The following is a 12,321-nucleotide window of genomic DNA, read 5'->3' on the forward strand; positions in this document are numbered from 1 at the left end:
CAACCCAGAAAGCTGCACACCACTGTGAAATACACAGGAGGATGCTGCTGGAACTTTCTATTCCTGTGTCAAAGCACTACATAATTATCCTTTGTTCCTGGCTGTATAATGCCCTTTGTTAAACAGTAAAACTGAATAGCAGCCATATTTTTCTGCTCTGCTGGTTACTGTGTGTCTGCAAAATAATTAAGCTCCATAAAATCAAGATTTAAAGAGGAACCCCCCCCCCCCCCCCCAATAATAAGAATAAATGATTGCTTATGTAAAGGGAAGTCTCTAGATCCTCCAGGCTTGCCTTGTCCTCTGAGACTACCATCACTGCTCGGGACCCTCTGGAAGCCATTCTACCCCCGAGCGAGTGCAGCCAAGTCTGTGTAGTAGTGCAGAGCTGCTCCACGAGCATATGCAGCTTTCTGCGCAGGTGAAGCCATAATCCTACATGGAGGGGAATGCAGCCACAATAACATATCTGACAAGCACTTGTCAGATACATTCTGGCAGTCTGAGCACAGCAGCGGAGAGGCCAACACAGGAAACTTTTGGATGATCTAGAGGCTTCCCTCTTAGTAGGAATCTGCCTAGGGTACACTATAGCTTGTACAGTGACAGAGCCGATCACACCACCAGGACAGCCCAGAAAAAAAATTAACAGTAGGTAAAGCATGGAGGGGGATATGGAGGATGTTCTAGTTCCTTCCTTTTAAACATTGCACATAACCTGGCTGTCCTGCTGATCCTTTGCCTCCAATACTTTTAGCCATAGACCCATCATTTCATTAAAGTCTGACTAGATTGGCTGCATGATTGTTTCAGGTGTGCAATTCAGACACTACTGCAGCCAAAGAAAACAGCAGGACTCTGCCAGGCAACTGGTATTGCTTAAAAGGAAATAATTATGGGAGCTTCCATATGCCTCTCACTCAGAGCCGGATTAAGGCTAAATGGGGCCCTAAGCAAAGTAACTGATTTGGGCCCCCCCATCATGTCGTAATAGAATCAGAAGATGCAGCTGCACAGCAACATGCCGCACACACCGGGGCAGCCGAGCTACTGGTTGCTATGGGCAACAGCCCGCTTTCCTCTGTGGGTGCACAATGCAGGGAATAGCAGCGGCAAAATGCAGAGTGAGAGATGAATGGCTGGGACATTTGCACTCAGGGGCTGGGGCACCCCTGTGAAGAGGGTGCCAGATATCACAGCAGCAGCACTTTCCCCCTGCAACTCCAGCCTGGCAATAGCAGAAAGCTCTGGACACCGCCAAACCGGAAGCCGTTCCCCAGACAGAATTACATAACCACCCCCACCACTGAACAACCGATTTCCTCCCAAACTAGACAGCCACCATGCAGCCTTCATCCCAGTGAATACGATAGTCCAGCAGAGAAGGCAGCCGCAGCAGGGGAGAATGACAGCACCAGATGACTCACATTCACCTATTGCGATCCAAGCAATAGAGGTCCCGTCATCCGGAGCCCATCTGTCTCCTCTAGAGTGCTGGCGCTCTGTTACTACTACTATTACTACTTCCTACTTCCTGTCTGATCTGAGAATCAGGAAGTTCAGAGCGAGCGGCTGCACTGTAGAAGAGACAGATGGGTTTCAGATGGCGGGATCTCTATCGTCTGGATTATGGATAGGTGAGTGAGTGTTTGCCTGCTATCATTCTTGCTGCAGCTGTGGCTCTCTGTGGGAAGGGAGGGAGGAGTGGGCAGCGGCAGAGCGCACAGTAGCAGGAGGGGGACCTCTAAAGACAATCAGCAGCGCACGGCATCATTTGACAAGACAAGACAAATAACATTTATATTGCGCCTTTCTCCTAGCGGACTCAAAGCGCCAGAGCTGCAGCCACTAGGATGCACCCTATAGGCAGTAGCTGTGTTAGAGAAACTTGCCTAAGGTCTCCTACTGAATAGGTGCTGGCTTACTGAACAGGTAGAGCCGAGATTCAAACCCTGGTCTCCTGTGTCAGAGGAAGAGCCCTTAAAGGGACTCCGAGCAGTGCCTGTGGGTATGCCTTTAACCTCCTTAGCGGTAACCCCGTGTTGGACACTGGGTAAGCCGCCGCGGAGGATTCCTCAGGCCCTGCTGGGCCAATTTGCATATTTTTTTTTTTTCAAACACGCAGCTAGCACTTTGCTAGCTGCGTGTTTGGACTAATCGCCGCCGCCCGCCGCGCCGCTACCCGCCGCGATACAGACCCCCCCCCCCCCCCCGCGCGCTATGGGGTGGATTGGGATTCCCTGTGACGTCATGACGTCGGCGTTGTCGATGACGTCACTCCATTTGTCGCCATGACGACGGGGAGAGCCCTCAAGGAAATCCCGTTCAGAACGGGATTTCCTTATGGGCAAGCGGTGCCGGCGGCGATCGGTGAGTACGGGGGGACGCCGCAGGGAGGGGGGGGGGATAAGCATGTAGCTAGCGCTAGGCTAGCTACATGCTTAAAAAAAAAAAAAAAAAAAGTGAAAAAAAAACCCTGTCGCGGCCGCGCAGCCGCACATATCATACCGCCAGGGAGGTTAAGCTTACCCACAACTAATTAATTACATCCTCACACCTACCGGCATGATGTTTGTAATTATATCCCCCCGAGTTCCTTATATTTCATTGCATTGTGCTGAATCGAGCTGCCGACTTTGGAGAAAAGTCGTCCTGTGTAATACAATGTAACTATGGAAAGATGCATATCATTTTGAAGATCTTTCTCCTCTTTCGAATGATAGATAAACTGCCACCCTACGCCTTTTAGTTTTCGCTATTTTCGAGATCGAAATTACAGTGGCCGCGATTTCAATCGCGAAAATAGCGAAAACTCAAAGGCTTAGGGCGGTGGTTTATATATTATTGGAAAGAGGAGAAAGAGAGCTTTAAAATGATATGCATCTTTCCATAGTTACTGCACTGCTCAGAGTCCCTTTAACAATTATACCATCTAGCCACCGCTGACAGGATGGTGAAGGCTGGTTTATGTGCTGATGGGGCCCCTTTGACTCTGAATGGGGGCCCCAAGCGACTGCTTTTGTTGCCTGGTCGGTAATCCGGCCCTGCTCTCACTTTAGGTCAAGTCAGGCAAAGCAGCACTGAAAATTTAGGTGCACCAGGCACCGCCATAGGCTGGAATGTGAATTACAGTTATTGTGGCGGTCAGTCAAAAGACGGAGCCCAAATTACGATAAACAGCAGCATTGGGACGCCAGCAATGGCTGTCAGCCAAACAGGGCCGGTTCTAGCTACATTGGGGCCCCGGGGCAAGAGTAACTGGGGGGCCCCACTGACAATCACCTCTGGCGAGTCCCCCCCCCCAATACAACCAAATGTGCCCCTAATGTCCACCCCTCCCCCCACTACGATAGCCATATATGCCCGTAATATCCCCCTTCCCCCACTATGATAGCCATATGGGCGGGCCTCTTATGTCTCCCCCCCCCGCCCCAACTATGATGGCTATATGGGCCCCATGTGCCCCCCTCCTCCCACTATGATAGCTTATGGCCCCCTTGTGTCTCTCCCCCCCCCCCCCCCCCTCACTATAATAGCCAGCCATATGTTCCCTTAAAGGATACCCGAACTGACATTTGACATGATGAGATAGACATGTGTATGTACAGTGCCCAGCACACAAATAACTATGCTGTGTTCCTTTTTTTCTTTCTCTGCCTGAAAGAGTTAAACATCAGGTATGCAAGTGGCTGACTCAGTCCTGACTCAGACAGGAAGTGACTTCAGTGTGACCCTCACTGATAAGTAATTCCAACTATAAAACACTTTCCTAGCAGAAAATGGCTTCTGAGAGCAAGACAGAGGTAAAAAAAAGGGGAATTTCTTATCAGTGAGGGTCACACTGTAGTCACTTCCTGTCTGAGTCAGGACTGAGTCAGCCACTTGCATACCTGATATTTAACTCTTTCAGGCTGAGAAAGAAAAAAAAGGAACACAGCATAGTTATTTGTGTGCTGGGCACTGTACATACACATGTCTATCTCATCATGTCAAATGTCAGTTCGGGTATCCTTTAAAGGGGAACTTCAGCCTAAACAAACATACTGCCATTAAGTTACATTAGTTATGTTAATTAGAATAGATAGGTAATATAATTTTTTACCCACCCTGTTTTAAAATAACAGGGAAATGTTTGTGATTCATTGGGGCAGCCATCTTTTTGGTTGAAAAGGAGGTGACAGGGAGCATGAGACACAGTTTCAACTGTCTTGTGTCCTGATAACCTCTCCCAGCTGCACGCGCTAGGCTTCAAATGTCAAATTCAAAATGTAAAAAAAAAAAAATTGCACCAAAACAGAAGAACGAGAACAACAACATCAGAAATCCCATCATGCTTTGCACAGCATCAGGGGAAAAATGCCCGGGCAGTTTTCTTCTGTGCAGCTAAAAATGAGGCTTGTATAAGAGAAACAAAGTTCTGATGCTGTGAAACTGTTAAACACCAGGCCTTTTCAGTTCTGCTGAGTCGATTTTTAGTCTGGAGGTTCACTTTAATGTCTCCCCCTCCTCCCAGTACAATAGCTATATGTGCCCCTACCTAACAGCAAGAGCATAGAAAATAACTGGCTCTTGGGTGCATGCAAGAATACCTTTAATCTAGAAAAAATATATATATTTACTATAAAAAAAAATATCATATATCAGACATATACAACATATAATACATAGACTATTCTTAAAAATAGAGATCTCGAATCCTATAAAAAAAAGCCATCTTGCTAACACCCACAAACAAGTCTCCTAGAGGCTGCAGTCATCTATTGTATCAAAAATTGCACTAATCTGAGCAAAAAAATCTTCCATGTGTGGAGCTGCACTCTATAAACTCCACAAAAGAGTGAAATTGAGTTCCTCAAGGTGTGGCCACAGTTGATGTCAAACTTGAGATAATTCACAAGCCACGAAGTACAGGCCTCAGACCTCTCATATTGCCCATTGGACTCAGTCGCAGTCTCATGCAATGCATAAAGATAACAGATGTCAACAGATGTTGGTATTTTGGACTCAATCACAGTCCCATGCAATATATATGGAGGTTAATAGGTCTCAATAAATTGGACTCAATCGCAGTCCCATATGATGTATTGACAGATCTCTGTCGTCCCTCAGATGCTTATTGAGACTTCAGCTTATCATTTCGAGCATGCAGATAGGCAAAGAGAAGCAGAGCAAGCAAAGCCATGCAGGAGTAGTGATATGCAGCCAATCAATGTCCATATATAGGAAAAATCACTTGTAGCATATAGATGTTAGCATAGTTCAAAATATATGTGCCATCATAGTTACCACACCGGCTGAAATACGGTTGACAGATCAAGATTAGTCCGAGGGTAGCTCTGAGGTGACTCTGGGGTGTAGCCGGTGGCAACAGACGCTTCGCATCTGACATGTTTCGCCGTCCGCCATGACGGCCTCTTCGGAGATAAGCGTCTGAACTTCTAGCGTGCAATGCGGCAGATATTCAAGGCACCCCATGAGAACCGCCCATCTCCCCCCTCTCACCGCTCAGCCAATTGGCTCAGCATCATTAAGCCCTATGCACCTAGTTGCATCAAGTGTAAAAATCCACTTCAATTTGTAAAAGACTTCTATCTACGTCCCCCCCTCTCTCATGCGGGTGCACTCTGTCCAGACCCACAAATTTAACAAAACTAGGGTCCCCCCTATGTGTCAGGCTAATGTGTCTCGAGATGGGGGATCTGAAGTTACACCCCCCCAATGTCACCAACATGTTCTTTAATGAGCTCCTTGAATGCACAATTGGTCTTTGCGTCCCACTGTGGAGCGCTTGGTGCACGCACTTCTGCCGCTGTGTGGTGGTGGTGGGCGGAGACCGGCGCTTACGCTCCGCCGTGTCCACCGATTGGCTGAGTGGTGAGAGGGGGGAGATGGGCGGTTCTCGCGGGGCGCCTTAAATATCTGCCGCATTGCATGCTCGAAGTTCAGACGCTTATCTCCGAAGAGGCCGTCATGGCGGACGGCGAAACATGTCAGATGCGAAGCGTCTGTTGCCACCGGCTACACCCCAGAGTCACCTCAGAGCTACCCTCGGACTAATCTTGATCTGCCAACCGTATTTCAGCCGGTGTGGTAACTATGATGGCACATATATTTTGAACTATGCTAACATCTATATGCTACAAGTGATTTTTCCTATATATGGACATTGATTGGCTGCATATCACTACTCCTGCATGGCTTTGCTTGCTCTGCTTCTCTTTGCCTATCTGCATGCTCGAAATGATAAGCTGAAGTCTCAATAAGCATCTGAGGGACGACAGAGATCTGTCAATACATCATATGGGACTGCGATTGAGTCCAATTTATTGAGACCTATTAACCTCCATATATATTGCATGGGACTGTGATTGAGTCCAAAATACCAACATCTGTTGACATCTGTTATCTTTATGCATTGCATGAGACTGCGACTGAGTCCAATGGGCAATATGAGAGGTCTGAGGCCTGTACTTCGTGGCTTGTGAATTATCTCAAGTTTGACATCAACTGTGGCCACACCTTGAGGAACTCAATTTCACTCTTTTGTGGGGTTTATAGAGTGCAGCTCCACACATGGAAGAAGTTTTTGCTCAGATTAGTGCAATTTTTGATACAATAGATGACTGCAGCCTCTAGGAGACTTGTTTGTGGGTGTTAGCAAGATGGCTTTTTTATAAGATTCGAGATCTCTATTTTTAAAAGATAGTCTATGTATTATATGTTGTATATGTCTGATGATATGTGATTATTTTTAAAAGATAGTCTATGTATTATATGTTGTATATGTCTGATGATATGTGATTTTGTATAGTAAATATATATATTTTTTTCTAGAATAAAAGGTATTCTTGCATGCACCCAAGAGCCAGTTATTTTCTATACTCTTGCTATTAATTTTTGCTGACGTGGTGCATGTAGGAATTCATATTCATTGATTCCTATTCCTATTTTTTCTATGCACTTTGCATGAATTTATGATGGGTGTATAGCTCATCCAACTATATAATAGGTTATTTGCTGCCTTGGTGTCCATTTTCTTGTTTCTTTACATGCCCCTAACTAACCCTCCCAACCCACTATAATAGCTTATGGGCCCCTTATGTCTCCCTCCCTCACTATGATAGACAGCCATATGTGCCCTTAATGTCTCCCCCTCCCCCCAGTACAATAGCTCCCACCAACGCCCCCCTCCTCCCCCCTCCCTCTTGCAGCCTTATAAAGCTGATGGGAGACATGCAGCACAACACACACTGACCTGCTGCGAGTTCCAAGCCAAGCAGGTCCGTTGGTCTACCTAGTAGTGCCGATGTTCTCCACTTCCTGCTTCTTACATCATGCACTAGAGCCCAAACGCTGAAGCAGGAAGTGGAGAACATCGGCACTACAGAGGAGACCAACGGACCTGCTTGGCTTGGAACTCGCAGCAGGTCAGTGTGTGTTGTGCTGCATGTCTCCCATCAGCTCTATAACGCTGTGGGAGGGGTGAGGGGGGGGGGGGGGGAACAGCACGCACACGGGTGGAGCTGGAGGGGCCTCTGCCTTGAGGGTAGCACGATTTAGGGGGATGAGGGGGACACAATTGGGCCTCTAATGGTGCTGGGGCCCTAGGGCAAATGCCCTCTTTGCCCATATGGAAGCGCCTGCCCTGCAGCCAAATTACATTTTACCCCAGAGCCCACAGCGGCCTGGAGGGGGAATGCCACTGGACTTTTACGTGAGCAGGGTGAGAAGGTTCTGGGCTTTACCCAAAGTCAAATTTCCTAAAGCCTTATTTACATGTACACCTTCAGGTTTCCTTTAAATTAGAACAATGTTTAGACATCAGAGCAGGAAGTTAATTAATCCTCCTTCCAGAGTCAGTCAGTTTTGCTATGAACTATGACCCAGTGAACTGGCTCAACCTGAAAGTATTGCTAGTGCCAGTGCTGTGGAGTCAAAGTCAAAGCAATTTTGGGTTCCTAGAGTTGAAATCAGACTCTGGTTTCAATAAACTGAGGAGTCTCCATTTCTGTTCCAATTCCTGGTAAGTATAAGATTAATGCTGGGAATAAACCATGAGATATTTGGCAGATAGATGGTTCGAAAGATGATTTCTGACATGTCCGATCTATGAGAGATTGATCACAAAAACGATCAAAAATTAGAAGTGAATGGAAATCGATTAGAAAACCGATTGGACAGTAAATCGAATTAAAAATCTTGTGTATTCCCAGCATAAGGTGTTGGAGCAATTTTGGGTACCTGAAGTCGGAGGTTTCATAAACTGAGGAGTTGGATGATTTTTGTACTGACTACACAGCCCTGGATAGTGCTACAAGAGCAGTGTATGGTAGCGCAACAAAACAAAAGGGAATAGGACAAGCTGAAGGCTGGAATGGTCAGACTTAATGTGAGGAAGATCTGATTACTGGATTAACTTCCCAACAGAGGTGGTAGAGTCTAACAAGAATGTGAACACACATAGCAGGAGACAAGGAAAAAAATTAACACGCAGGTGGTGATTAGAGGATGATATTTACATGAGAGATAATTCACCTGGTACCGCCATCTGATCATAAAGCTCACCTGGGTAAGAAAACAGGTTTCTGTGCAAGATGCTCTCTCAGCTCTGGGGAAGTGGAGTCACAGTTCATGTATCTTTCCACATAGTCCGACCAGCGCTTTAAGAGAAGACAATGTTTGCAGAATTAGTGCTAGAGCCCAAAGTGCCAGGAACCACAACCAGCATGCAGAGAATAGAGAGATCACAGCGAAGGAGGGTCAAGGAGGGAATATTAGATATATTTCATTACAGATGCTAGAAAATCAGCGAGAGGCATGTACTTACCTGGCCAGTATAATGGAAAGCATTACAGAGGTGTTTTTGATTCAGGCCTTGTCTGGGTACCAACACTTAGCTGGTTAGAAAACACTGGGAACTGTTTACATGCTATCACTCCATACCCACTAAGAGAAAAAAAACGTGCGTCTCTGGTTGCACAGTAATAGTAATACATTTTAGTGCTAATCATATGATTACAGAATCGGCCATTCATACTGGCTGCTCTAAAGACCCATTTATGTATATCTATTGGATGGTGTAGATTATAGAACTATGCAATGCTATAAACATTAAAGACCATCTAAGGGCTGGTGCACACCAAGAGTTTTTCCCACAAACGCAAACTCGGGTCCTGCAGCATTTTTGCCGATTTCCGAGGCAATTCAGCCTCAATGTTAAGTATAAGAAAGTGGAAAACTGCTTTGAAAAACGCTAGATCAGAGCGGTTTTCCAAGCGTTTGTTACAGTAGTTGTTCAGATACAGCTCTACTGTAACAAAATATAAAAACACTACACCAAAATGCTCCAAGAAACGCTAGGCAGGTTTAGAAAATCTCTCTCTAAACCTGCCTAGAATCACTCTGAAAAACCTCTTCAAACACTAGTGTTTTTTGGTGTGCATTGGCCCTAATTGTTCTATCCATAGCCATGCTGCTAGCGGCGGCTTGCCATTTAATAACCTGCCAAGGAGGTGGATCATTAAACTCTACTGTGGGGCAGCTGTATGAATGCCAGATTCTCAGCCCAGGATTGTCTAGCTTGCACACAGGGCTTAAAGGGACAACTGAATTGAGAGGGATTTTGAGGCTGCCATATTTAGTTCCTTTTAAGCAATACCAGTTGCCTGGCAGCCCTGCTGGTCTATTTGATGGCAGTAGTGTCTGAACCAGAAACAAGCACGCAGCTAATCTTGTCAGATCTGACAATGTCAGAAACATCTGATCTGCTGCATGCTTGTTCAGTGTCTATGGCTAAAAATATTAGAGGCATAGGAGAGGCAGGATAGCCAGGCAACTGGTATTGTTTAAAAGGAAATATATATGGCAGCCTCCATATCCCTTTCAGGAATCTGGACAACTGACGCGAGAGGTATTTGGAGACCGTCATATTTATTTCCTGTCAAGCAATAAGAGTTGCCTGGCAGCCAACTGGTATAGTTTAAAAGGAAATAAATATGGCAGCCTCCATTTACCTCTCGCATCAGTAAGCAGTGCAAGTCTCCACAGAAAGTCAAGAGGTAAAAAAGACCTGCAAATCGGAAATCATTCTAGCAACTGTCAACAAATGTAACAGTCCTCTCTTTCTACACAATGAATGTTACAGAACTAGGGAAAAAAAAAAAACCAACTTCACAACCAACGCCTCTAATTCACAGCAAAAGTGGCTACCCCATAGATGCAGGCCATCTGAATATTAGGGAAAAGGGATGAAATAGAAAGAACATCACATTCAGAAAAACAACCCTATTGACATACAGCCGCCCCACAAAAACCAGCACACTGCAGCCTGACAACATTCTAGCACTACACTCTGCATTCAGTTTACCAAACTAGGATGGGGCAATATAGTACAGCTGACAGTCAAAATTTGACCTGTAAAACATTTGCACCTGGAGTTCTGCTTTAACAATGTTAGAACATAATCCTGATGGTCAGATCTTTGCAGAAGAAGTACATTTGTCTAGACAATTTCAACAGCCAAAGGTCTATTGGAAAACTTCCAAGGGTGAAAGTACAATACAACCTTCCTCCTTAGGAGAAGCCAGACCAAAAGCGACAGCTAAGGGGAAATAAGTGACAAACCACTGGGTGTAGCATTCTACCATCTAGAGCAGGCATGGGCAAACTTGGCCCTCCAGCTGTTAAGCAACTACAAGTCCCACAATGCATTTGCCTTGATGAGCTATGACTGTCGCTGCCAGACTCCTGCAATGCATTGTGGGACTTGTAGTTCCTTAAAGTGAACCTCCGGACTAAAAATCAACTCAGCAGCACTGAGAAGGCTTGGTGTTTCTTTAACAGTTTCACAGCATCAGAACTTTGTTTCTCTTATACAAGCCTCATTTTTAGCTGCACAGAAGAAAACTGCCCGGGCTTTTTTCCCCTGATGCTGTGCAAAGCATGATGGGATTTCTGATTTTCTTGTTCTCGTTCTGCTGTTTTGGTGCAATTTTTTTTATTTTACATCTTGAATTTGACATTTGAAGCCTAGCGTGTGCAGCTGGGAGGGGTAATCAGGACACAGGACAGTTGGAACTGTGTCTCCTGCTCCTTGTCACCTCCTTTCAACTAAAAAGATGGCTGCCCCCATGACAAAGATGGCAGCCCCCATGAATAACAAACATTTGCCTGTTCTTTTAAAACAGGTTGGGTAAGAGATATTACCTATCTATTCTAATTAACATAACTAATGTAACTTGATGACAGTATGTTTGTTTAGGCTGAAGTTCCCCTTTAACAGCTGGAGGGCCATGTTTGCCCATGCCTGATCTAGAGTCACAAGTCTAGTGCTGAAAAACTAAATCAGTCATGGTCATGCTTGCACATGTGCAGGGGAACCTTCTGCTATTGGCCAACGAGTAAAAGAGTATATAAAAGGGACTGTAATAAGTTTAAAGAATGGCCACACGCTACACAAATTTAGTTCAAGAAAAACAAAAACTATAAAATTTGATAACATGACCGAATAAAATCAAAAATATTTGAATAGAACAAGTAAAAAGTTATGATCATTCCCAGTCCAAAGGAGTATGGTTATTTGTGATCCTACAGGCAATCAATCATGATTTTACATTTGCAGTTGGTCACTGATTAAATTGTTAAACTGATTGAGTGATTCATCATAAGATACAGATGCAATATAGGATACAGGATGCAAAATGTAGGCAAGTCATGCAGTTAAATAACTAAATGCTAATTCACGCTAAGGGTGTGCAGCAGCTGTGATACAGCAAAATACTTGGCTGTATTCAGTACAGTGCAGATTCCATATACACCAATGAGGCTGCACACAAATGTGTACTGCTGTGTAAAACCATATTGCAGCACAGCACAGAGTGAAGGAGCCCTTAGAGGCAAGAAGAGGTACTCTTGCCTCTATCAGACACTACAGTATATATGCAGTCTATGTACATAAATCTCATGTATAAATATCAATGAGAAACTACACTGAGTGGCCAAACAAATTAGAGACAACCTCTAATAACGAGCTGGTTTACCTTTAGCTCTAATCGCAGCCATTAATCTTCTTGGCATGGACTCAACAAAATGCTGATACCGTTGCTGAGGAATGTTGGCCCATGCTGACATAATAGCAGCTTTAAGTTGGATCTGACTGGATGGTGGTTTCCAAGATTTAAAGTAATATTTAGACTTCTTCCCACAAATGCTCAATATGATTGAGGTCAGGGGGACTGAGATGGCCATTGAAGCAGGTTAAACTAACTGATGTTCCTCAAACCAATTTGAGACCGATCGAGCACGGTGGCAAGAGCCCACAAC

General features: G+C 45.0%; 1 protein-coding gene across 9 annotated transcripts in view; it reads right to left on the bottom strand.

The window, feature by feature from the left end:
* The window catches only part of SIN3A (SIN3 transcription regulator family member A), a 111,271-nt gene that overhangs the window by 6,042 nt on the left and 92,908 nt on the right, over positions 1–12,321 (bottom strand). For 8 of the 9 annotated variants that reach the window (XM_068275704.1, XM_068275705.1, XM_068275706.1 and 5 more), the window contains one exon: positions 8,566–8,660. The exons of the other annotated variant lie outside the window; for it this stretch is intronic. In XM_068275704.1, coding sequence (XP_068131805.1) covers positions 8,566–8,660 — 95 coding nt within the window. The remainder of the gene's footprint in view (positions 1–8,565; positions 8,661–12,321) is intronic. 9 annotated transcript variants of the gene reach the window in all.

The sequence above is a fragment of the Hyperolius riggenbachi genome, chromosome 3, assembly GCF_040937935.1.
Source record: "Hyperolius riggenbachi isolate aHypRig1 chromosome 3, aHypRig1.pri, whole genome shotgun sequence".
Classification (NCBI taxonomy): Eukaryota; Metazoa; Chordata; class Amphibia; order Anura; family Hyperoliidae; genus Hyperolius; species Hyperolius riggenbachi.